Raw genomic sequence first — 23,964 nt, forward strand, 5'->3', positions numbered from 1 at the left:
CAATAACAACTGTGTCAAGAAAGGCTGTAAAATGTGGCAAAACTCAACAAAAGTCTTATTTAGCAACAGAAATGTGGGGCTCAATTCTGGTCATAAATTTGCAATTATGGTAGTCTAGTCAACGACTAAGGGACTCCTCTTGACAGGTAAATTGCAGAGAAATCTAAACACTCACAGAGATCTAAAGGGAAGCACTGTTTGCAAAGACTAGCCATGGAACCTTTGTCCTGTCTCTGCTCGTCTCTTACCTCAGAGTTGCCTCAAACTGTGTCATTAGCATATAAATGTAACACTAATAATAAATCATAAATTACTTTCATGAAGTTGTTTTAATTGTAATAATGCTTACTGTATAACAGTGACGTGTGGTGAGGTTTATAGCTGGTGAGGCAGCAATTTTTTTAGACTTGTGGACTTCAACTCCCAGAATTCCACAGTCAGGCATGCTCAGTTGCGACCTGCCACTCTCCGCCCTGGGATTCGGCCACGGCACCGCCTGCCAGAGCTGCGTGGAATCTGGGGCGCGCTTGTCGGGCGAGGGCAGCGCAGGTGGGGAGCGGACGGAGCGGAGGAAGCCTCTCCCCCCGCCCCGCTTCCCGCGCCTGAAAGAACAAAGGGAACCTCTGCCGCCACCCGGGCAACCTGGCCGGCCTCTCTCGCGGCGGCTCTCTGGTGCCGAGCTTGGGAGTCCCTGGAGGAGCTGGCGGGGGCTGCAAGCACCGCAGGCTGGACTGGAGCCTCGAGTCTAGGGCAGCGAGTAATTCGATAGGAAACTTGCCTCTTGGAAGGAATGACTCGGCTTGGCTCCTGCTTTGTCTCTCCTGCCTCTTCCCTTCTCCGTTCGGTCATTGGGCGGCAGATCGAAAGCGGGAGCCAAGCTGGGTCATTCCTCCCAAAAGGCAAGTTTCCCATCGAATGACTCGCTGCCCTGATGATGAGAGGTTAGGCTGTGCTTCACTTGCCTCACCTGACTGCACGTCACTGCTGTATAACCTAAAGGAGAAATAAGAAACTTAGAAGCCAAAACAGGTAGTCCTTGTTTAGCCACTGCCTCAGACAGCCACCATTTATAGTTACTATGGTAATGGCAAAGTAATTTGGTGACCAATCCTTGCATTTACTTCAGTAGAAGTAAAGATCATAAGCATAGTTATTTAGCAATCGCTTTGCTTAATGACAGAGTTGCTTGCGTCATTTGTAGTCACTAAACAAGGATTACTAATATTAAGCGGCAATGCTGATAGTCGAGGGAAACAGCTCAGGAAGGAAATTCTATGTGAATCATTTATATCCCCGTCTTTCCAAGTGGGCTACTAACAATATCTACCTGTATGGATTTCAGTTATGTGACATTCTGCTATTTATATTAGAGCTTAACAATCAAAATGTGGCATTCAGAGCATGTTCAAAAGAACATTAGAGGATACTTTGCTAACAAGAAGTCCCATCTCCTCCCACTTATGACTGCCTGATTGTCACTTTGTTGCTTGTATCCTTATGATTTATATTGATATTGATTGTTTCCTGATTGCTTATTTGTAGTCCTATGCTGTGCTATGCTATTCTATTCTAGAATTGTTTTCCAGAGATGTAGCCCTTTGGCGCACAGCACTTATCTAGGCTAATGCTGAATTATTTATGCTTTACAGATATAATTACTTTATGAGTGGCAGCATTCTTCTAGAGGAAGGGCTGTTTTTTTCACCTCTCTCAGTGGGTGGCAGAGGAGGCTTCTGTATCTTTGCCAAGTCATCTGCCAGAGATCTATGAGAGAAGGAGAGAAGATTTGGAAGAGAATTTTTTTCATATTGTGTTTCTTTGAGTAATTCTGATGGTTTACTTTACAGAAAATTAAATGGTTACCTGAGCTTGGGTGTTAGACCCTGGAAAGAAAGAAAAGCAAGAGTATATTTTAAAAAACTGAAAAAAAACAAGCTACAATATTGTATTTATTCATAGAATAAAGCCATCTCTTACCATTTCAGGAAAAGCTCGTTTGCCTTCATTGAGATAAAAATGAATGAAAAGAACGAAGAACAGTTAGTTACTCATCACTGGACTCAGAAAACTAGACAGGGCTGCTAAAGTTACATTAACTTTGAAAAAAAAGCTGCAGGATATTACCATGTCATTGTGAAGAAAACAAAAATCTAATAATGCCTTTATCTCTTCTAGAATGTGTTAAAATATAGGTAAGTTCTCAACTTATGACCACAATTGAGCCCAAAATTTATGTTGCTAAGTGAGAATTTTGTTGTGAATTTTGCCTCATTTTATGACTTTTTTGCCACATTTGCCACTGTTATTGTTAAATTAGTAACACAGTTGTTAAGTGAATTCAGTTTCCCCATTGACTTTGCTTATCATAAGGTCGCAAACAGAGGTCACACAACCCCGAGGCACTGCAACCGTCATAAATATGAGTCAGTTCCCAAACATCCAAATTTTGATCACATGACCATGGGGATTCTGCAGGGGTCATAAATATGAAAAATGGCCATAAGTCCCTTTTTTCAATGCCGTTGTAACTTTGAACTGTTGTAAGTTGAGGACTACCTGCATTGATGCTTTACTTAGCTGTAGAGCACTCCCATCTTGCTCTGTGGACAACTTGCATGTTGCATCCCTAACTAGGCCTTAAAACTAAAATCTCTTAAAGGAATTGTTGTAAGCAACAATTGAATGGCGGAGTCCCTTGTCTGTTGTGCTTGAGGAGTTGAAATCAGGATAACTCAGGGGCACAGCATTGAGAATGGAACCATTAGTATAGTCTACTGTTTCTGCAACCTTTGACAGCCCTGTTCACATTTGATATTTTGTGAATGGGACTGCCACCCTGCACAATCACTCTGTATAAATGTTTCACATCATATGTTTCATACAGATGACAATGTAGGAGTAAATAAATCTGAAATTTGGCCAGTCTGAGACAAGTACCTTATCTTAATACAATATTTCCCGTGTGTGTGTGTGTGTGTGTGTGTGTGTGTGTGTGTGTGTGTTACACAATATTCTCCAGAAAGGCAATAGGAACATTTCAAAGCCATACTTGCAAATTTGCACTACCTTGGCTTCATTTCTAAATGTAAAGAAAGTTGATATTGCAGATAGAAGTGTTCTCTTTCTGGAATGCCAAAGAAAGGATAGTGCCCTTTGAGAAACTGCTTTAATGTTAAAGTCCATTAAACGTGCCTTAAGCATGGTGTGTTTCTTGTTCTTTTATTTGATAGATCAATCAACTAAACTCTTCCTTGTTGAAAACAAAATTATGGAGTCTCATTAAAATGTTCTTGCAAAGACATAACACTTTTTAGCTTCAGCGTTATAAACCCAGTCTAAATTTGCTTTCTGACCTTTATCCAATTTTTCTCTGGTTTGAATCATGCACTACAAACCTCTGATATTTCTAACAACCTTCCTGTAGACTCATCAGAATTATACCCCGGTTGAAAAAAAATCTCTTGCTATTGCTTGTCCATTGTGCTCTTCTGAAGCTATACATTTCATCTCACTCTTATTCTATTTTCTAATAATCTGCACCATATATTTGTCCAGTGCCCTCTCTTTTTCAGGCAATTAACAAATCTGACCCTGAACGAAGACCATAATTTTTTAAAAATTGATGGTTATGAATACATGCTCACCAGATCCAAGGCTTTCTCTCTCAAAGGTTGGCCCAGGTCGATCCATTGGTGGTTTTTTGCTTCGATCAACTGGTGCTGGAATGAAACCCAAAAAAGGATATTGGATTAGATAGTGTGCTAATATTTCTCTGCACTATTTCCACAACTCAAAGTTATCTTACTTATTTTTAGAATTCTAATAACAACTTCCATTCAAAAATTGGTTAAACTTAAAGAACAGCTTTAACTGTCTGGGTGGAATAGCACAATTTTGGGTGCTATTGATATTCTCTTTTTTCCTCATAAATCCAATAAATAAATCAACAAAATAGTTAATTTAAAAACGATATTATCATTAAAAAAAAATCAAATTCACATTAGAATTGTGGAAAGGCTGGGAAGGCAGGAGGAATATTTTATGTTTTTAATAGTGGAAAGCTATTAAATGCAGGAAAGAAAGCACACTTACGTCTAAAGACATTTGCACTTTTGTTTCTGTTACTGTTGTTATTGCTTGAAGGAGAACTGGAAGGTGCCTGCCAAACCACATTAACATAAACGAATAAGCAAATATGAGTGCATTCAACAATATGGTACCTAACTTGATTTTAATTTGCTGAAATAATTTTAGGTGCTTTTCAGAGGTGCCAACAAAGTATCAGAATGAGCAAGTAATATACACTTATCTTCTACCTTCTACAATTATCTTTTATGTCTGGATGCATATTGAAGTAGGTTAAACTATAAAGAAAAACTCTCCTTTAAGTTAAGTTTGAGTTCTGTCGACTTCATGTATATGCTTATTTAGGGATTTTGACAATAACATATAAAATATTTGCCTTTGGCTTCTTCCACACTTTTTTAACATCTCCATCTAAAAAACAGACTAACGGAGTTGGAAGGGACCTTTTGGGCATCTAGTCGCTCAAGCAGGAGACGCTACACCATTTCTGACAAATGGCAATCCAATCTCTTCTTGAAAGTCTCAAGTGATGAAGTCCCCACAACTTCCGAAGGCAAACTGTTCCATTGGTTGATTGTTGTCACTGTCAGAAAATTGTCCTTGTTTCTAGATTGAATCTTTCCTTGTTCAGTTTCCATCCATTATTCCTTGTCTGGCCTTCAGGTGCTTTGTAAAATAGCTTCATCCCCTCCTCTCTGTGGCAGCCTCTCAAATATTGGAACACTGCTATCATGTCTCCCCTGGTCCTTCTCTTCACTAGACTAGCCATGTCCAATTCCTGTAACCGTTGTTCATATGTTTTAATCTCCAGTCTCCTAATCTAGACTATGGCCTAGCTGGTTTCTCATCCAAATATTAGCCTAACCCTGTTTTATTTTTCAAGATTAACCAACGTTGGATTTATTTATACTTCAGAATACTTTTAATGAAGAATGCCTCTTCAACTCTAAGATGCGGAATATAACTAAGCACACTCAAAGCAAACAATTCAAAACAGTTTGATTAAACATTGTGAAGAAAATTATACAGACATGCATGCGTACATTGCTATACAGCATTTCCTCATGCCACCAAAGTAGGTAGCTTTCATCCTTCAAATAAATATGCGAAAAAAGCTATTTGAACTTCAAAGAAACATACCCCAGGGACTCTTCTTCGAGATGCTCCTGGTATGGGGCTGTGGGCAGGCCTCTGTGGGGGAACAGGAGGCTGGAGCAATGTTTTACCTCTTTCGGTTGCAGGTCTGTCTAACAAAGGCAAGGGCAGTACATAATATATTCAGCTCTTTTTATTGAGTGAGATAGGTATTTTTTAAAACATATGTCTACATTTCCATAATAAACATGATTTTTAGTGGCTCACATAGTGGGGATATATATATATATATATGTGTGTGTGTTTTCTGAGGTTTTCGCGGGTGTTTGTATGTATGTCTTTGGTTGTTCGGGTTTTCTCCTGCGTAGAATTGGAAGTATTGAAGATACTTCCAATTCTACGCGGGAGAAAACCCGAACAACCAAAGACACACACACACACACACACACACACACACATATATATATATATGTGTGTGTGTGTGTGTGTGTGTGTGTAAAACATCCAATATAAAAATAAGAACACCACAATTCAAACAACATAAAAATAAAAACAGTACAATGCTGCAATATAAAAAAATAGAATAAAATGATATCAATGTCAAAATCAATTAGGAAAAAGCTCTCTAAAACATCCTGGACTTGAAGAGCTTTTGAAAAGCAGTCACAAAGAGCCTAACCCAATCTCCACAAGGAGGGTTTTCTGCAGATACAATGCTACAATATAAAAGCAGTGTCTGATCCTCCAGAAATAGGAGGTTTGTACCTGTTTCTTCCTGTTAGATTTAGAGTCAGGCCAAACTGTTTGGATACAGCAATTGTGCACATACATATGTCTGAGAGGATTCTCAGTCGTTTAGGTCTTGGTTGTCCCAAAGATGCTTTTTCAAGAGGCAACTAGAACTGGAAAGTCCAGTTGTCTCTTGAAAAAGCACCTTTTGGATACAGCTGCTAAGCCATGAAGGGCTTTAGAGTTCAAAACAGGACCTTAAATTAGATCCAAAAGCCATCAAAATTGGTGATATGTACTACCAATTTTGAGAGCCCCAGAGCATGCAGACTGGTGCATTATAGTTTCTGAACATCCTTTATGAGCAGCCCCCAAGTACAGTGCATTATAGTCATCTAGATAAGTAGTGGTCAGGATGCATAATTTTATATCTATAGACATTTTATTCTACTTATATATTTATATTTAGGTTGACTTTTCAGAAATCATCAATGAATTCCATAATGCAGCTTGGCAGAGCATGCAAACATTTTCAGGACTGAATGTGAAGGAATTATTTTAAGGAATCAAATCAGAAACTTGTTGGTATTATTATTCAATGGGGAAAATTATTCACCTCTCTTCTGAGAAATACCACATCTCCCCTCGCAATTATTTGAACCATGAGATGCTTCAAATCAGATTTAAAATAGTTACCTATGTAGTCTGAAGTGGCTGGAATTGGTTTGTGAGGAAATATAGCATTGGGCATAATGCCATCATTTGATGGAGGAGGTTCATAATCTGCATCATTTTCATCCTCAAACCCATCTTGATCGTTGGGCGTTTCATAATCAACAAAATCATCTCTAGTCTGATTGTCATCCGGGCTTTCATAATCATCACTTTCATCCTGTCAGAACAGATGTTGTCCTTTTGCCAAAACAATCTTATCATTTTAAGATTACTTTTCTCGGTACAGAATGAATTCTATCACAAGCCACAACCAAGAGTAACATTTAATACATAAACATGTACCCTGTTTCCCCAAGAATAAGCCCTCCCCGGATAATAAGCCCAATCGGGCTTTTGAACGCATGTGCTAAAATAAGCCCTCCCCAAAAATAAGCCCTCCCCCAAAATATTGCAACACAGCAGCAGCCATGAGGTGACCACACTCGCCACCTCCTGCACCTCAAAAATAATAAGACCTCCCCAGAGTCAACTTCCGGTTTCCGAAGGTGACAGACGCTGGGCATCCACTGTTCGCCTTCTTGGTGGGCTCCTTTTAGGAGCACAGGCAGTCTTGGAGGGACCACCTGCCATAGGGCAGCTTGCTGGAGCCCCCGGAATCGGCAGCAGCCATGGGGGGGATTCCAGCCTCGCCTCAGGAGCCGGGGAGTGAAGGGGGTGCATAGTGCAGCTATCAGCTGCCTGCGCCTTCACCGAATGGATTCCAGAAGGAAATAATCAATTAGAAGTTGCGGCAGAAGTGCTGGAGGTGAGAAGTTTGCTCCAATCTCTTTTAACACCATTTAATTGATGAGCAGCAGCTTTTTGTAAGTTGTGGATTCAATTTGAAATTGGAAGATTGGAGGTTTTTTTTTTCCCTTCACCCCTCCCTCGGGTAAAGGTGCATTTGGACTATCTCTCAATCTCGGAATGGAGAGAGAGAGAGTACAAAGTTGAATTAGTCACTTGTACTAACTATGTGAGAAAGATTTGCATCACAATTGCAAGAGGTGATTGCTGAGTTGTTTTAAAAACTCAGATCATGAACTTTCAACTGGTTGCCGGGAGTGCTGCTTTGAACTCTGTCTGCATGATATTTGGAACACTGACATTCAGTGTATAAGACACACCCAGATTTTCATCCTCTTTTTTTGAGGGAAAACGATGCGTCTTATACTCCAAAAAATACAGTATATAGATTTTAATTTATATGACTGTTCATTCATGGATTCATGCACAATTCAGAATGGCTTACAAAGATTAAAAACAATATTACAATATACACATTGTCACATTTTAATAGTAGCTTCAACCCCAAACTGTTAGCAAAGTAAAACAAAGAGTGCAGTGGCAGTCTTGTCATATTTGCTACAATTCCATTTCTTTCAAACATATCTATTGTGGTTATTTAAAACTAAGATATAAGTGCACAATCTATGTCTATCTAGAACTTCATCAAAATTTACCACTGAGAAACCATCATCATTTTCATAGTTACAGAAATTGGTAATTTTTTTTCTATATATGCGGAACAACCATGCTAAATTAATTTGTAAATTAAATTTAATTAATATACATTTTCAGTTAACCAACTTTATTTTTTTGCCTGGGTGTTCTTTAAAACGAATGCAACTCTTGCCTCAAATCTCAAAATATACTTACGAAGGAGGACCAGCCATCACCCTCCTCTGGTTTATATTCTGTGGAAAAACAGTGAAAATAATATATTTCTTAATACACAGAAGAATATAAACATCAAAGTTTGGAATGGTTCCCCAGTTAACCATTAATGCATAGTTAGCAGAGCTTAGTAGAGGAACCAGAGCTAATAAAGTCATGTATATATTATCTGATAGGTCATGATAATCTCTCCACAATGTTATTTGTTTCAGTTAAATATTTGAATGTATTACACTGAAAATGACAGAGCGTGAAATTTCAAGAGCTCTGTTTTGACATTTCATGTATGAGGTTATGGCCATTTTCTCCATCAATGACTTACAGCATCTTTTGGTTTCACCTTGCCATTGTTAAGTCAATGTTAAGGTTCCTCTGTTATATCAGCACAATCATGTTTAGATAATACTAAAAATGTTTTAAGTCACTAGTGGAGATCCTGCTTAGATTGTATTGTGGATATTGAGTGATGAAAATGTATACCCGAATCATCCTTAACAGAAGCAGAAATATGAGCAAAAAAAGGATTGTAAAAATGATGAAATGATATAACCTCAGTTAATTAAAAAAAACCAATTTCACAATTCATACAGCAGGAAGTATATAAATAAGTAGTATTTGCTCACTAGGATGGCAAAAATCTTTGAGTCAGTCAGTAGTTCCTGTTTTGACCTAACTGTTAGCACAGTTATCAATGATTTATCAGTTCAAGAATGAATATTATATTTATGTGTTTCCTACTTAATTATGACCATGGCACTTTTACTACACCTCTTAGGAAAACATATAAATTAAGAGCATGGCTTCAGAAGAACTCACTATCTTGCATTAAAAAAACAAACAGACCATGCCATCTCCAACTCAATTGCATTGCCACGAACAAGGTTCTAGAAGGAAGTGTCTGAAGGAATAGTAACTTGAGTGAATGGATTAGTGTTAATGAAGCGGAAAACACAATTGTGTGTATCAGGCTATATGGCCTGCATACCATCATTAGTTCAAAGATTGAACTGCCTTTTTGTTCATTATCTGTACACGGGACAGACAGCATGCTATCTTGTCTTTCACCTCAGGCAGGAAAATGTCTTGCCTTGTTGTTCTTGCCTCCCATCTTCTTAGAATGTTGCAGTTAATCCTCAAAGATTCTTTAAAATATTATATATCTACTGTATCTTTTATGTTGGCAGAGAAAATGCAGGCAAAAAAATTCTATTTTTTACCCCCAAAATTTCCAATGACAATCCCTATCCTGCCTCTGTTATGTCTGTTCTGCATCACCACTGAATAGTGTCATCCTAACTTTGTTGTTGTTAGTTGCAAAGTCATCCCATCGCAACCCCATGGACAACGTTCCTCCAGGCCTTTCTGTCCTCTACCATCCTCTGGGTCCATTTAAGCTCATGCCTACTGCTTCAGTGACTCCATCCAGCCACCTCATTCTTTGTTGTCCCATTCTTTTTTGCCCTCTAGCTTTCCCAGCATTAGGCTCTTCTCCAGTGAGACCTTCCTTCTCATTAGATGGCCAAAGTATTTGAGTTTCATCTTCAGGATCTGGCCTTCTAAAGAGCAGTCCAAGGACGCGCAGGATTCTTCTCCAGCACCATAGTTCAAAGGCCTCAATTCTTTGGCACTCAGCCTTCCTTATGGTCCAACTTTCACAGCCATACATTGCAACTGGGAAAACCATAGCCTTGACTATACACACTTTTGTTGGCAGGGTGATGTCTCTGCTTTTAAGTATGCTGTCTAGATTTGCCATAGATTTCCTCCCCAGGAGCAAGCATCTTTTAATTTCTTGGCTTATGAACGTCAATTTGGTGTAGGCATGGCTATTCCCCCACCCCTCGTTTTACGGTTGATTTCCCCAGGTTTATGATCCTGGGGGATTTCAATCTGCCTTCCATTGGCGAGACATCCAAGTCAGCTCGGGAGTTCATGGCTTCCATGATGGCTATGGACCTAACTCAGTTAATTCAAGACCCCACCCATAATAGGGGACACACGCTAGACCTGATTTTTGTCTCTGGGCAGTGGATGAATGATCTACATTTTGGGGATATTTCTATTCAACCCTTGTCATGGTCTGATCATTTCCTCATCAGGCTTGACTTCCATATTGCTACCCCTCGCCGCAGGGAGGCGGAACTAACTAGATGGTTCTGCTCCAGGTGCCTGATGGACCTTGAAAGGTTCCTGATGGAGCTTGGGACTGAATCCCTCGCTCACAATTTGACCGAAGCCCTAGTGGAAGCCTGGGATAGGGCGGCCACTGGGGCCTTGGATTGCATTGTGGCTTTGCGGCCTCCAACCCGGTGTTGATCCCGGATGGCTCCCTGGTTTACCGAAGAGCTCTGGGAGATGAAATGCCAGAAAAGAAGCCTAGAGAGTGGTTGGAGGGCCAGCTGGTCCGAATCTGATCGAACACTGGTAAGAATTCATATTAAGTCCTACTTAGTGGCGATAAAAGCGGCAAAATGGCAACATTTTTCTGCTCTTATCACGTCCGCAGATAACTGTCCAGCCTCCCTGTTTAGGGTGACCCGTTCCTTTCTTAACCAAGGAACTGGGAAAGACCCATTGCAGGGTAGGGCTGAAGAATTTGTTCAGTATCTGCAGGATAAAATTGCTCAGATCCGGACAGGCTTGGACTCTGACTGGGTAGATTCGAGTGAGTCGACGGCGATAATCTTGTGGAGACAATCTGGGATGAGTTTGACCCTGTGACCCCAGAGGGCATGGACAGAATTATGGGGAGACTCAGTGCTGCCACTTGTGTGCTGGACCTGTGTCCCTCTTGGTTAGTTTCGGCTTCCAGGGAGGTGACACGAGGCTGGCTCCAGGCGATTACCAACGCTTCATTGAGAGAGGGGTTCTTTCCCACCGCCTTGAAGGAGGCGGTGGTGAGGCCCCTCCTCAAGAAGCCTTCCCTGGACCCAGCTTCTTTAGCGAACTATCGTCCGGTCTCCAACCTTCGCTTTGTAGCAAAGGTTGTCGAGAGTGTGGTAGCACGTCAGCTTCCCCAGTACCTGGATGAAGCTGTCTACTGGATCCGTTTCAGTCGGGTTTGAGGCCCGGGTACAGCACAGAGATGGCATTGGTCGCATTGGTTGATGATCTCTGGTGGGCCCGGGACAGGGGCTGCTCCTCTGTCCTGGTCCTATTAGACCTCTCGACAGCTTTTGATACCATCGACCATGGTATCCTACTGCGATGACTTGGGGGGGTTGGGAGTGGGGGGCACTGTTTTATGGTGGTTCTCCTCCTACCTGTCGGATTGGTCGCAGTTCATATTGACTGGAGGACAGGGATCGACCCCGAGACGTGTCACTTGTGGCGTGCCCCAGGGGTCGGTTCTCTCACCCCTCCTGTTCAACATATATATGAAACTTCTGGGCAAGATCATCTGTGGTTTTGGAGTAGGGTATCATCAATATGCTGATGATACCCAACTTTTCATCTCTACCCCAAACCACTCAAACGATGCCCTCGACGTGATGTCCCGATGCCTGGAGGCTGTGCGGATCTGGATGGGGAGGAACAGGCTCAAGCTCAATCTCTCCAAGACTGAGTTGCTGTGGTTTCCGTCATCCCGATTTGTGCATCTTGTTCCATCTTTGATGATAGGGTGAGAAATTTTAGCCCCCTCAGAGAGGGCCCGCAATCTGGGAGTCCTCCTGGACACGCGGCTTAGTTTCGAAGATCACCTGACGGCCGTGACCAGGGGGGCCTTTTACCAGGTTTGCCTGGTACGTCAGTTGCACCCCTTCCTGGATCAGGATGCTCTATGCACAGTCACTCATGCCTTCGTCCTTTCTCACCTGCACTACTGCAATGCTCTCCTCATGGGGCTGCCCTTGAAGAGCACCCGGAGGCTTCAGCTGGTCCAGAATGTGGCTGCGTGAGTTATCATGGGGGTACCTAGGTAGTCCCATGTTACACCCCTTTTAGGCGGCCTGCACTGGTTGCCTGTTGTTTTCCGGGTGTGATTCAAGGTACTAATTATGACCTTTAAAGCGCTCCATGGCTTAGGCCCAGAGTACCTGCGAGACCACCTACTGCCACCAGTAGCCTCCCACCGTCCAGTGCGATCCCACAGAGTTGGCCTCCTCAGGGTTCCGTCGGCCGAACAGTGTTGGCTAGCGACCCCCAGAGGGAGAGTCTTCTTTGTGGGAGTGCCTTCCCTCTGGAATGAGCTGCCCCTGGAGCTTCGCATAATCCCTGACCTCCGGTCCTTCCGACGCAACCTAAAAAGTTGGCTTTTCCATCAAGCCGGCCTGGCCTGTTAATTTTATCTAATTTTTTAAATGTTAGTTCTATATTAACTGGGTTTGTTTTTTGGATTGTTTCTAATTTTCTTTTAACTTTTGTAATATGTGTTTTTTAATGCTGTATGCCGCCCTGAGTCCTTTGGGAGAAGGGCGGCATATAAATCCAATAAAACAAACAAAACAAACAAACTGCTCTTTCCTTTCAGCATGGTATCAGCCAGTCATAAAGATAATCATGGATCATGATAATCACTGAGGCAGGAATATAGTTAGTCTCTTATCAGGATTATGCTTGGCTTTTCTAGGAGGTCCCTCCTTCTACACCTTGAGATGTTTGAACATCTCAATGGTTAAAATATGTGAAACACATGGGAAGACCCAGGAAGACCCAGAAGATAGAAAGAAGATAAATCCTGCTGAATATGTAACTTGTAAGGATAACTATTTCCATTACTGTCCCAGGACTGGAGGAAAATAATTGAAATAGACTGATATAGGTAAAATGACAAATAAGTAATGAAAACCCGGTTTACGTCCTTCATCATTTTCTGGACACACAATGAGGAAAAACAGAACTATTGCATCTTCAATTAAATATACATTTCAGAATATTATTAAAGCAGAGAAGTGATCCTTCTCCTTCTTTAAATAAAATAGTGAATGTTTGTTCTACTCTCATATCTCTAGCTGGAAGCCTGGAGAGAAGTTGTCACCATAAATAGAAAGGTGTCTGATGACAAAGTGATGAATTCAAAGGAACCTATTGAACAAATAACTAATGAAAAGGGTAAATATTGGGAGAGAGGTGACTATAGTTGAGACTACTTAATAACCAGGAGACAGGGAATATGTAATATCTCTCCCCAGTCCACAAACCAACTTATCATACTCCCTACTGTATGTCTAACTTTGCCTCCAAGAAATAAGTTGCAAAGAATAACACACCTTGATGCTTTTTTTGAATTATATTCAATTTTTATGTTCTTACTAAGCATGACTTTCAATTGTCTCTTTGGGCTAGAGGGAGGGATTTTAGAGCAAAATCATGTGGTTAAGGGAGAAAGTTGACACTGAAGTGAAAAGAGTGCCTATGATTAATCAGTATCGAAACAATATACGATACTAAGCCTCTTAAATAGTTTTGTTTTGATTCTGGGTAACCATAGTTTCAAAAGATCAAATAACAAATGCAGCACTATGTTGTGACTTCCACCCCTTCTGAATGTGTATTGCGGCATCACACCCAAGTATGAAATGGGTGAAGTTTACATTGCAATGTTGTTTTTATCTTTTTTGAATAAAAGCCTTCAATCCTGGGTCTGCCAATCAAAATGAATGGAAGAGAAAGATAAGTCTGAACCGGGAGCAAGATGTACGTTTTGTAAACAGTCCTGTTTTATTTATCTGTTCAATTTACATGGCTTTGGTGGAAGCCCAAACTATGAATGGGTTTACAGCTGCAAAATAGGAATCCAATTCTTTCTTTTAGTATAGCATCGAAGGAGAAGTAGTGCTTGTGCTAAATTTTATTTAACACTTCCGCTCTTCAACTTTCATTGTTTTAAATGCCATTATTATGTATCAAACTGTTGGCTCCAAGGTAAATTGATTTCATTTATTTCTCTTGGAAATCATTTAAATTAAACATGTTTTAACATTTTGCATCGATTTCTGTAACATTGAAATATAACCAACATAGCCTAAAGCTATGAGTAGGAATATTTTTAAAAAAACTGGTTACAAGCATGAATTTTTTACCTGTATGTTCAGGAGATTTCTGTATCTGCGTTCTGTTGGAAAAGGAAATAAGCAAATTAGTGTTTTAGGTGATTACAATGATAAGAAACTTGGGTTATGTGTGGTGGAATCTCCAGCTAACCTGGTGGGATATGTTAATTCCTGAAGCCTTGTCTTGCTATTCCTAAGGGAATGCACTCAGTCTGGTGAAATTCTTGTAACGTACTTGCCTAACAATAAAGTGTCTGCTTGAGACAATTCATGAGCAGTTCTGTTTGCTTGCACCTGACAGGTTAATTCAGTGGTGAAATTCACATTTTTTTTACTACTGGTTCTGTGGGCATGGCTTGGTAGGTGTGGCAAGGGAAGGATACTGCAAAATCCCCATTCCCACACCACTCCAGGGGAAGGATATTGCAAAATCTCCATTCCCATCCCACTCTGGGACCAGCCAGAGATGGTATTTGCCAGTTCTCCAAACTACTCAAAATTTCTGCTACTTGTTCTCCAGAATTTGTCAGAACCTACTGAATTTCACCCCCGAGTTAATTCCAATGTCCTGATTGCTCTGGCTTACCATTTATGGAGGATATGAATATGTGACATTGTTCCCAATCCAGCCCTGGCCAAAGGGCAGTTCCATCTCTCTTTCTTTGCATTTTAAAAAAAGGGTATCTTTTCCAGCTTTTGCCAGCACAACCCATTCTAAACACTCCTAAATAGTGTGTGCCTTTGTGGATACACCCTCTTACATCCAGTCAGCTGTACAAGTTTTGCTATGTGCAGATATATTGTTCAGGTATTTGTGCAGTTTTTGTCTCTTCTCAGACTAAGTATTCAGATGCTTAAAAAAACACTCTCACAAGCTGAGCTTCCTTTAAAGAGAAGTTTATTTGCTGCCTTTTTAGTGGAAACCATTTGAGTCAGCTGTGAAGCTAATGAGACTAAAAGCCCGAGGCACTGAAATTAATGATACTTATTTCAAGAAATGTGCTCAACACTAGAGTCAGAATGGGTTGCTGCAAATGGAGGGCCATATTATTTATGCCTTAAGTCCTTTGCCCTTGAAAGAAGATCTACTAATTAACAATAAAATATATGACATGACAACACTAGATTGTGAAACTCCCTAACACTTCATTTCACTCCTTGGGTGCTGATTGCAGAGGCCAAAAATACTCATAAGCAGTGTTGTTGCATTACATTTTGCAAAGAAGTATGTCACTGACTTTCAATGCCTACTTCCTGCTTCTGTAAGAAAAATAATCTAATCTCTTGTAAAATAAATTCACAGATGAAAATAGTTCATAAGTGAGCCTTCTCAAGTACAGTTACATATAGTGTCAGACCTGCCTCGGTAAGCTCCCTTAGGAAAGAAAGACCCTCAACTCCACTTGGTTGAATTGATAGGTTCTTTTACTAAAGATTGCTGGCTGCAGTAAAGTCAGGCTAGAACTAATGTTCTGATGCAAAGGATTATATATTCCACCACCACCACCCAACCCAGGCCTTCCTCTTTGACAAGTTTGGCCAATGGCAAGCCGCATAGGTGTTGTGAGAATCACTTGAATGTTAGAGCAATCCACATTCCATTCCCAGGCTGCTCAGGTGTCATGGACTTGAAGACTGGCACAAACTGGTTCTGTACATCTCTGATCTTTCTCCTAATGTCAATCCCCCCTCCTTATTTCCCCCCATTTCCCAATACAGGTTTATTGCCCATTGGCTCCCCTTCCCATCTAGCTTTTGATGGCAGGATGTGGGCAAGGCATCAGGCCAAAAATGGTAGAAATGACAATTAGATTGGAAAGGAAGGCTGTCCCCACTGAAGATGAAGAAGGTATCAAGTTTCTGTTTTAGGAACTGGTTTTGGAATCTGCTGGTGAAACTGAAAATATTAAAGCCTTTCAGAGACACTTTCAGATTAACTAATTCAGTGTGCTAACCAAGAATGAAACTCCTGGTAATTTGTCCCTATCAGCAATAGTTGCACAGCTGAATTGGGTGAAAAAACCCAGCATCTATTCAAGAGAAGGTAAGTGCCAAGTCATACACTCATTAACATAATAGTTTCTGCTGGTGTTTAATAAAATGTAGTCTGTTGCAATATGTTAATGCCACTCATATTGAGTTTTAAAATTCAATTGCTTGATCCATGCTGGATGATTTGGGCTGAACTAAGTTTGCTTTTGCTATTCCTTCCTTGTTGTGGTTTGGCAATTAATACTGCATCAAGCGAACACAATTGAGAGCGGTTCCATTCATCCTAACAGCTGGATTTGCATCCTCTCCTGCCCTCTAATGGCAGCAAGTAATGGCATCGGAAAGTTTTCATTTACTATTGTTACAACAGAAACGTACTAAACTGTTCCTACCTTTTCGGAAAGATGCTTCTTTTCTCTTCATGGCGGTTTATTTCCTGACTTAACTTGCTTAGAATGCTGAAATGAGAAAAGAAACAAGGAGCTATTAATATAACGATCGTTATATTAAACTGAATATAGTATGTTAAATGTGGTTTAGTATACTATACTAGCTGATGTTGAGCTACCAGTATCTAGCTCAACATCAGCTGGATTTATTCCATTTATATATATATATATATATATATATATATATATATATATATATATATATATATATATATATATATATATATATATATATATATATATATATATATATATATATATATATATATATATATTGAACAGAAAGATTACATGAGTTCTAGCAAAAGAGTCAAAGTATTATATTGTATTGTAATGTATTATATTAAATTTTAAACCATATACATATCATGCAATTATAATACTAATTAGTATGGCAAGCTTAAGGCTTTAATGCAATAAGAAGGAAAGAAAACAAACAAAAGTAAATAATAAACACATAAAAGTTCCATGTAATCATACATGGTTTCTATGAAGCAAGGCATATTTGCTTAGGGATAGCCTGCTTTAGGGTAGACCATGGTATAATGGTCAGCGATGACCCGGTATCGATCTCCATCTCACATGGAAAGTCCTTGATGAGGACTGTGACCTTCAGCTTTTTTGGTCGCCTGGTACAGACTTGGCCGATTGATGTGTGGTAGGTGATTCTATTGTTGCCCTCTGAGTGCCATGGTGGCTTCTGCCAGGCCCCTTGGCTGGGCCTCTGCTGGTGGTTTGGTGCGCTTCTAGGCTGCCAGGCAGTGAAAGGGAATTCACTCTGGCACACCTTGGCGATGTGCCCCTTTTGCTCGCAGTGCTGGCAGGTTGCTAGTGCAAGGCGGGAGATGCAGCTACTGCGCATGCGACAGCTGTCATCTTCTTTGCCTTCTGAGCTCTCAGGCTCTGTAGCCTCACGATGTACGCGTGTACTCTTTCACGTGTCTTGTGGAGTGCTTTGGCACTGAAGAGTCTCAGTAGGTTTGACAGCTGATTCAGACGCCCTGGCTTCATCCAAGGCAATCTGCAGAGTGAGGTTAGATTTAGCAAGTAACTCCTCTGTAGGTTAATGTCCCATACGCTGCAAATTATTCAGTTCAGAATTCAGAAGAGAGTCACAAGCAAGGATCTATAGTTGGAATTAGTTGGTAAGCTTTCAATCTCCATTAAATTAAATTAAATTGTGTCAAATAAAACGAGGCAGAGGCAGTTTAAAGGTCAGCCCTCTTACCTTCTCACTAACTTTTACAGTATATCTATATCTACTGTATATGTGAAACTGAGCTTTTAGAAGTTTCTTTTCCTGTCCATTAAACTAATTACTATTTCAAAAACCACTGTCACCTTTAAAAGAAACCTCTCAGATTTTGGGTTAATGTTATTTTTGCATAGGAAGAAGGTTAGTCAAATGCATGCATTAAGTAATCTTTTAAATTAAATTAAAAATTATGTTTATAAAGAAGGAACTGGTAAGACCAAATTGCTCTTTCAGTGTTTTCTTTTCCTTTTAGCTTGTTGATGGTTTATAAAATGGTCATAAATGCAGAACTATACATTTACATTTATGCATGCAGTGTAATTGCAACATGACGGGTCAAGAAATTATTGTTTATAGCCTTATAACCTCTCAAGCTTCCTCTTTCTGACATGTATTCAAGATGGGAAGTGATTACTGTGTAGATAGATTAGATAGATAGATAGATAGATAGATAGATAGATAGATAGATAGATAGATAGATAGATAGATAGATAGATATAGGGTGGGTGGGTGGATGGATGGATAGAGAGAGATATAGGTAAAGATATAGATATATGGATATATGGATACATGGATAGATATATAGATATATAGGTGTATGGGTGTATGTATGCATGTGTGTGTGTGTGTGTGTGTGTGTCTGTGTGTGTATCTGTGTCTATGTGTTGTATATATATGTGTGTGTGTGTGTTTGTGTCTGTCTGTCTGTCTGTGTCTGTGTGCGTAGCATGTGTATATATGTGTTATGTATGTGTACACTTTTGAGAGTAGGCAACAGAATTTCATTTTTAATGTGTGTCAGTGTGCCCACAGTAAAAAACAACAACAACAAAGGTTATCTATATAGTTCAGTTTTTACCACTGCAGCATATTTCACACTTTAAAAAAAATCCTTAATGCTTAGGAGATTTACATGAAGAATAAACAACTTCTTACCCTTGTAGTTCAGTGCCACTTACCTCTTGAGTTAGACTCCAGAAAATAGACTTATTTTCTACATATTCATGTAGAAATAGCCCAAGTAGAGGGATTTGTAACTGGGCTAATTTTTTTTATGACAAGTGTTTGCATTTATCAACTTAATTATTGTCTTAAACTGGATTTTATTGGGAGATCCTTTAGCTTATTGATTTTGCAACCTGGAAAATACATGTTGCTGTAGCTTTTCAAGCTAACTTTTGCTAGCAATCTAGATTCAGACCTTCAAAAAGAGAAATCGAGCAACTTCTGCAAGACTTGATAAATAAGGGATTCATAAACTATTCATCCTGCCAAAGTACCCATATGACTATATGGATTTAAACCATCACAAAGCTTCCTTCCCCAAGCCTGAATTAATGATCTACCCTTGGGCATTTACAGAGAAAAATACAACATTCCCTGTCAGAACTTCATTTGAAGTTCAAAAATTGGCTCTCTAACTCACACATCACTTCATTGCTCTCTTTCATTCCATATGGTTTTGATCAAAGGTTCCATCATATGTTGGATGAAATCTTGTACACCAAGACCATTATATTTGTCTGAAACGGTATAGGGCTTCCTGCCTAGGCAGGGGGTTGGACTAGAAGACCTCCAAGGTCCCTTCCAACTCTACTATTGTATTATTGTATATATATCCATCTATTTATCTCTGTTATATTAGACAAAGGTCTTATCATGGTTTAAAACAGTAGTGGAAAAAAACAGTAAGGCACATTTGCAGAAAATCCTCAGCAGTAGATTGACACAACTATATTGAAGTTTAGATGACTAAAAGAAGAAAACAGTCTTGTCCCTTACTCTCTTCAGCCCGATCAATGTACTACATGTATTCAGAATTCAAAATCAAGTCATCTAAAGGATTGCATAATTCAGTCTTGGTGAGTACACACAATTGCCCATACCACACACCCAACTCCTCCCCCCTCCCAAATCATATCAGTCAACAAAAAGAACTCAACATCCAAGGATTCAAATCATTTTAGGCTAATACCACATATAACAACAACACAACCAATTCTAGAATTTTCAGTTGGGGAAAGAAGCAATCCTGTTCAAAATGCAGAGGGAAAAAAGCAATACAAATGCAGCATTAGCAATGCAAATTAAAAACAGCAAAATGAGTTTTATACTGTGGCTTGGCATTGATTGATTGATTGATTGATTGATTGATTGATTGATTGATCCATCCATCCATCCATCCATTCATCCATCCATCTCCATAAATGATTCATATGAAGGGATAGAAAGAGAAGTCATCAAATTTGCAGATGACACGAATCTGGGGGGAATAGCTAACACTTTAGAACATAGGGTCAAGATCCAGAAGAATCTTAACAGACTTGATCACTGGGCCCTATCCAACTAAATTCAGTAGTGAGAACTTAAGGTTTTACACTTAAGCAAAAAAGAAAAAGGCACAGGTATAGAACTGCAGTAACTGTGAGAGGATCTAGAAGTTCTAGTACACAATCACTTAAGCATGAGCCAACAGTGTGTTGCAGCTGCCAAAAATGCCATAGCAGTCCTAGGCTGCATCAACAGAATCAGGGTATCAATATCACACAAAGTGTTAGTATCTCTTTATACTGCTTTGGTAAAACTTTGGAGTACTTTGTCCAGTTTTGGTCACATGATGGGGATACTGTGATCATAGCAGTACTGGAAGATAGAAGAACCATATGGAAGAAGAACCATATGGAAAGATGGCAATGGAAAACAGTCTCCTACTAGCAATAAGAAAAGGCTGAATGAACTTTGAGGCTAGATGACTAACAAACAAACAAGCCACAAAAGAGCAGAGGGAGAGAGGGAATTAAAACAAAAACCTGCACGCCCACTGCATCCTGTTGCATGTTCTTACCGGATTGGCAATCTCACTCTTTTCTGTTCTTACCTGAGAGAAAGCCACCATCCAACAGCATTTCAAACAAAAGTCAGGTAATGTAGAATTCACATTATTGGGCCTTTGCCCGATCAGCAAGACAATGTGGTTATGAAAAAAAAAACCTGTGTTGTTTCTACTTGTATTTCCTGCCTTGCAAAAGTCACTTGGCCTCACTGAGGCTTTTTAAAAAGCTAAAAGATTTTTGAGATTGGAGAGACTGATGAGAAGCAACAATTTTCGAAAGTTACCTCTGTTAGAGTCACGTGGGGTTATCCAAATCAAGGGTTTATATCAGAAGAATAGCAAAGGAGGGAGATGTGCTTTTGCTTTTCCTGATTCTGAAAAAAAACTGATCAGCCAAGGATATTTTCCAGTGAGAGAGAAGCAATCTCTAATCTCTCCTCTAGCATGATAAATAGTGGCCATGTTCTTTTCCCACTAACTCTCATTCCATTTTTCGACATCTCTTTTGCCCTAAGGGGGAAAATCTAGGAGATTTATAACATGATAGCTTATATTATGCCCAGCTTCTATGTGTTTTTACAGTATGTTGTTTTATGTTATGTGTTTTATGTTTTTATTTGTTTTATTGTAAGCCATCTGGTGTCATATAAAAGTGAGGTGGGTGGCTATATAAATCAAGTAAGTAAACACACAAACAATATAAAAAGCAAATGATAAGAGATTCCCCCCCCCCCATAGGTCACATTTCATAAATCACTATTGATCAAGGTATACTTGATAGCACCACAGCAATGGCTGCATGAAGTTGTAAATTGATATAAATCCCTGGTGAGGAAGCTACCAGGATCAACCACTTACTGAATCCAAGCAGAGGTTCTTTGAATTTTTGGAGTGGCTGGATAGGCTTCAATGGTCTAATGAAAGAGCCCACTATGCTTTTTGAACAGTTCAGCAGCTTTTCCTCAGAACTTTAATATTCAAACTTGAAAACTGCACATAGAATATGATTCTTCACCAATGCTAATTAAAAGCACGATCTGACAAAATTTTAGAATCAGCAGATTTAAACTAGAGGGAATTCACTTAACATTCCGAAGTAAAAAACACACTAAAACAGAAATGCTCAATGGAGAAGTTTCTCTTGCTTCCTCCAGTTCCTCTATTCTCTACTTCCTTTCTTTTTGTATGTCTGCGGATCTTGGTATGGGGGGAAAGAGCGAGGATAAGGAAACAAAGGCGTAAGTGTTTACATCCTAACTATGCTATAACTTACAGTACTGCTGTAAGGCAACTTGGCACATAAAAATTAATGAAACAGCCATTGTAAAAACAAATAAAAAGATAAAAAGCCGTAGTAATAAACATCATAAAAAGTACTTAAGGGAGGATTTTAAAAATGACCTCATCAGCCATGGAGCCATCAAGACGAATCTCTGATTCCTGAGAAGTCCAGCCCTAGCAGCATACCCAGTCTTTTGAAAAATCAAAAGCGATGGGACCAGTATAGTTTCAGAGGAAAGAAAGTTCTATAAGACAGGCACCACAGCAAAGAAGGCATGTCTTCTGCAAATTTAGGTCCCTTAGTTAATGGTACCCATAGCATGCCTTCTTTGTGAGATCTAATGGGGCAGGCTGATGTCACCTGGCTTCCCCTAGGCACAGAAATTTCAGATTCTGCCTCTTGGATTAGTAACTACTCAGCTGTCCATGCTTCCAGACCTTGCAATTACTTGTTTTCCTGCCCTCCAGATAGCCTGACTTTGGAACTTCATTTCCTAAGAGAAGCAGGGAGAAACATCTGTCTAGTGGTTGCCATCCATCCAGCGATTTAGCAGTTTACCAGTAGAGAAACCAAGACATCCTAAGTCAACAACAATAGGCTCACCTGGGCTTGGGAACTAAGTAGGAACAGTGATTAATACTGGGACAGGAGATCATAGAGAACTTCAGGATTGGAGGCAAAACAATGAAGTTGGAAAACAACCCTACTTTTGCAAGAAAACTACAAGGATGTGTCTAAGACGACAAAAGCTGTTGAACTCAACTTAATGAACACTCAACTCCAAGGCTTTTCAAGGCTACTTGAAACACGAACTTTCCTCTTCTGAATAGTTTCTTTATAGCAAATGGTATTTTTTTTTAACTTAAAACAATTTTGAGTCTCTGTTATTTTGATTGAAAAAAGAATGGCTGATAATATGTATGTATATATAGCAACCAGCCTTAAAATTGATAATCAAGATACTGAAATATTGAATAGTATTTGCCTTTAGAATCATGGAAAATTAAAGGAACTGGAAATTGTTTAAAAAGCCACATATCAGCATTTGGTAGAATCGTGATAAAGACGTTGAAAAAGATATTCAGATCTGGGATGTGTTTTTACCAACAAAGATCAGAATCATGCAAACAATGTTTTTTCTGTGAAACTTTATGGAATTGAAAATTGAAACTGTAAAATAGAAAGAATTCTGATTGCTTTTGAACGTTGGTGTTGAAGAAGACTCCTGAAACCAAGCAAATATATCATAGCACAAATCAATTCAGAGTTCTAATTTGACATGCAATGACCAGGCTGAATTTATTATATGTTTGATACATTATGCAAAGACGTAACTCTCTAGAGATGTTCATAATGCCAAGAAGGGTGACATGAAAAAGAAAAGGTACAACCAGCAGCAAGGTGGTTAGATTCCACGTTGGATGATCTAATACCCTGGAGAAAATCCATCCATGTGGTCACTAAGAGTCAACATTGACTTAATGGCACATAAGCAATATAGCATAAGTCTCCTGACACATGTGTATTCATATAAACATTTAAGAAAGGGAAGGAAGGATGCTGGCTCCACATATAGTATTAGCACATATTTTGTTTAAACCATGGTCTGTTAAGTAATCCAAAGCTGAATTATAGCTCTGTGTCACAAATCACAACTGATAAATTACAAGAGTTATATAAAGTTTAAACAAAAACAAAACAAACCATATTACTGGCTTAGTACAATGGATTAATTCAGCCACTACATGTATATATAAGATGTGAATGAATGGATATGGTAAATCAGATAATAAAATTTGCTTGGAATTGTATATGACTCTCGTTGCTTTTTATTATCTTGTCTATTTTTCTTGTGTGAT

The 23,964-nt window shown here is 39.4% G+C and overlaps 1 protein-coding gene across 1 annotated transcript in view; it reads right to left on the minus strand.

The window, feature by feature from the left end:
* Positions 1 to 23,964, minus strand: part of LCP2 (lymphocyte cytosolic protein 2) — a 51,755-nt gene that overhangs the window by 15,510 nt on the left and 12,281 nt on the right. The window contains exons 4-13 of the mRNA XM_081964595.1: positions 16,679 to 16,744; positions 14,325 to 14,356; positions 8,284 to 8,321; positions 6,607 to 6,802; positions 5,227 to 5,333; positions 4,093 to 4,159; positions 3,645 to 3,719; positions 1,978 to 2,000; positions 1,864 to 1,883; positions 1,660 to 1,764 (exon numbers count right to left, since the gene is read on the minus strand). Of these exons, the coding sequence (XP_081820721.1) occupies positions 1,660 to 1,764; positions 1,864 to 1,883; positions 1,978 to 2,000; positions 3,645 to 3,719; positions 4,093 to 4,159; positions 5,227 to 5,333; positions 6,607 to 6,802; positions 8,284 to 8,321; positions 14,325 to 14,356; positions 16,679 to 16,744 (729 nt within the window). The remainder of the gene's footprint in view (positions 1 to 1,659; positions 1,765 to 1,863; positions 1,884 to 1,977; positions 2,001 to 3,644; positions 3,720 to 4,092; positions 4,160 to 5,226; positions 5,334 to 6,606; positions 6,803 to 8,283; positions 8,322 to 14,324; positions 14,357 to 16,678; positions 16,745 to 23,964) is intronic.

The sequence above is a fragment of the Natrix helvetica genome (genome assembly GCF_964273705.1).
Source record: "Natrix helvetica genome assembly, chromosome: 1".
Taxonomy (NCBI): Eukaryota; Metazoa; Chordata; class Lepidosauria; order Squamata; family Natricidae; genus Natrix; species Natrix helvetica.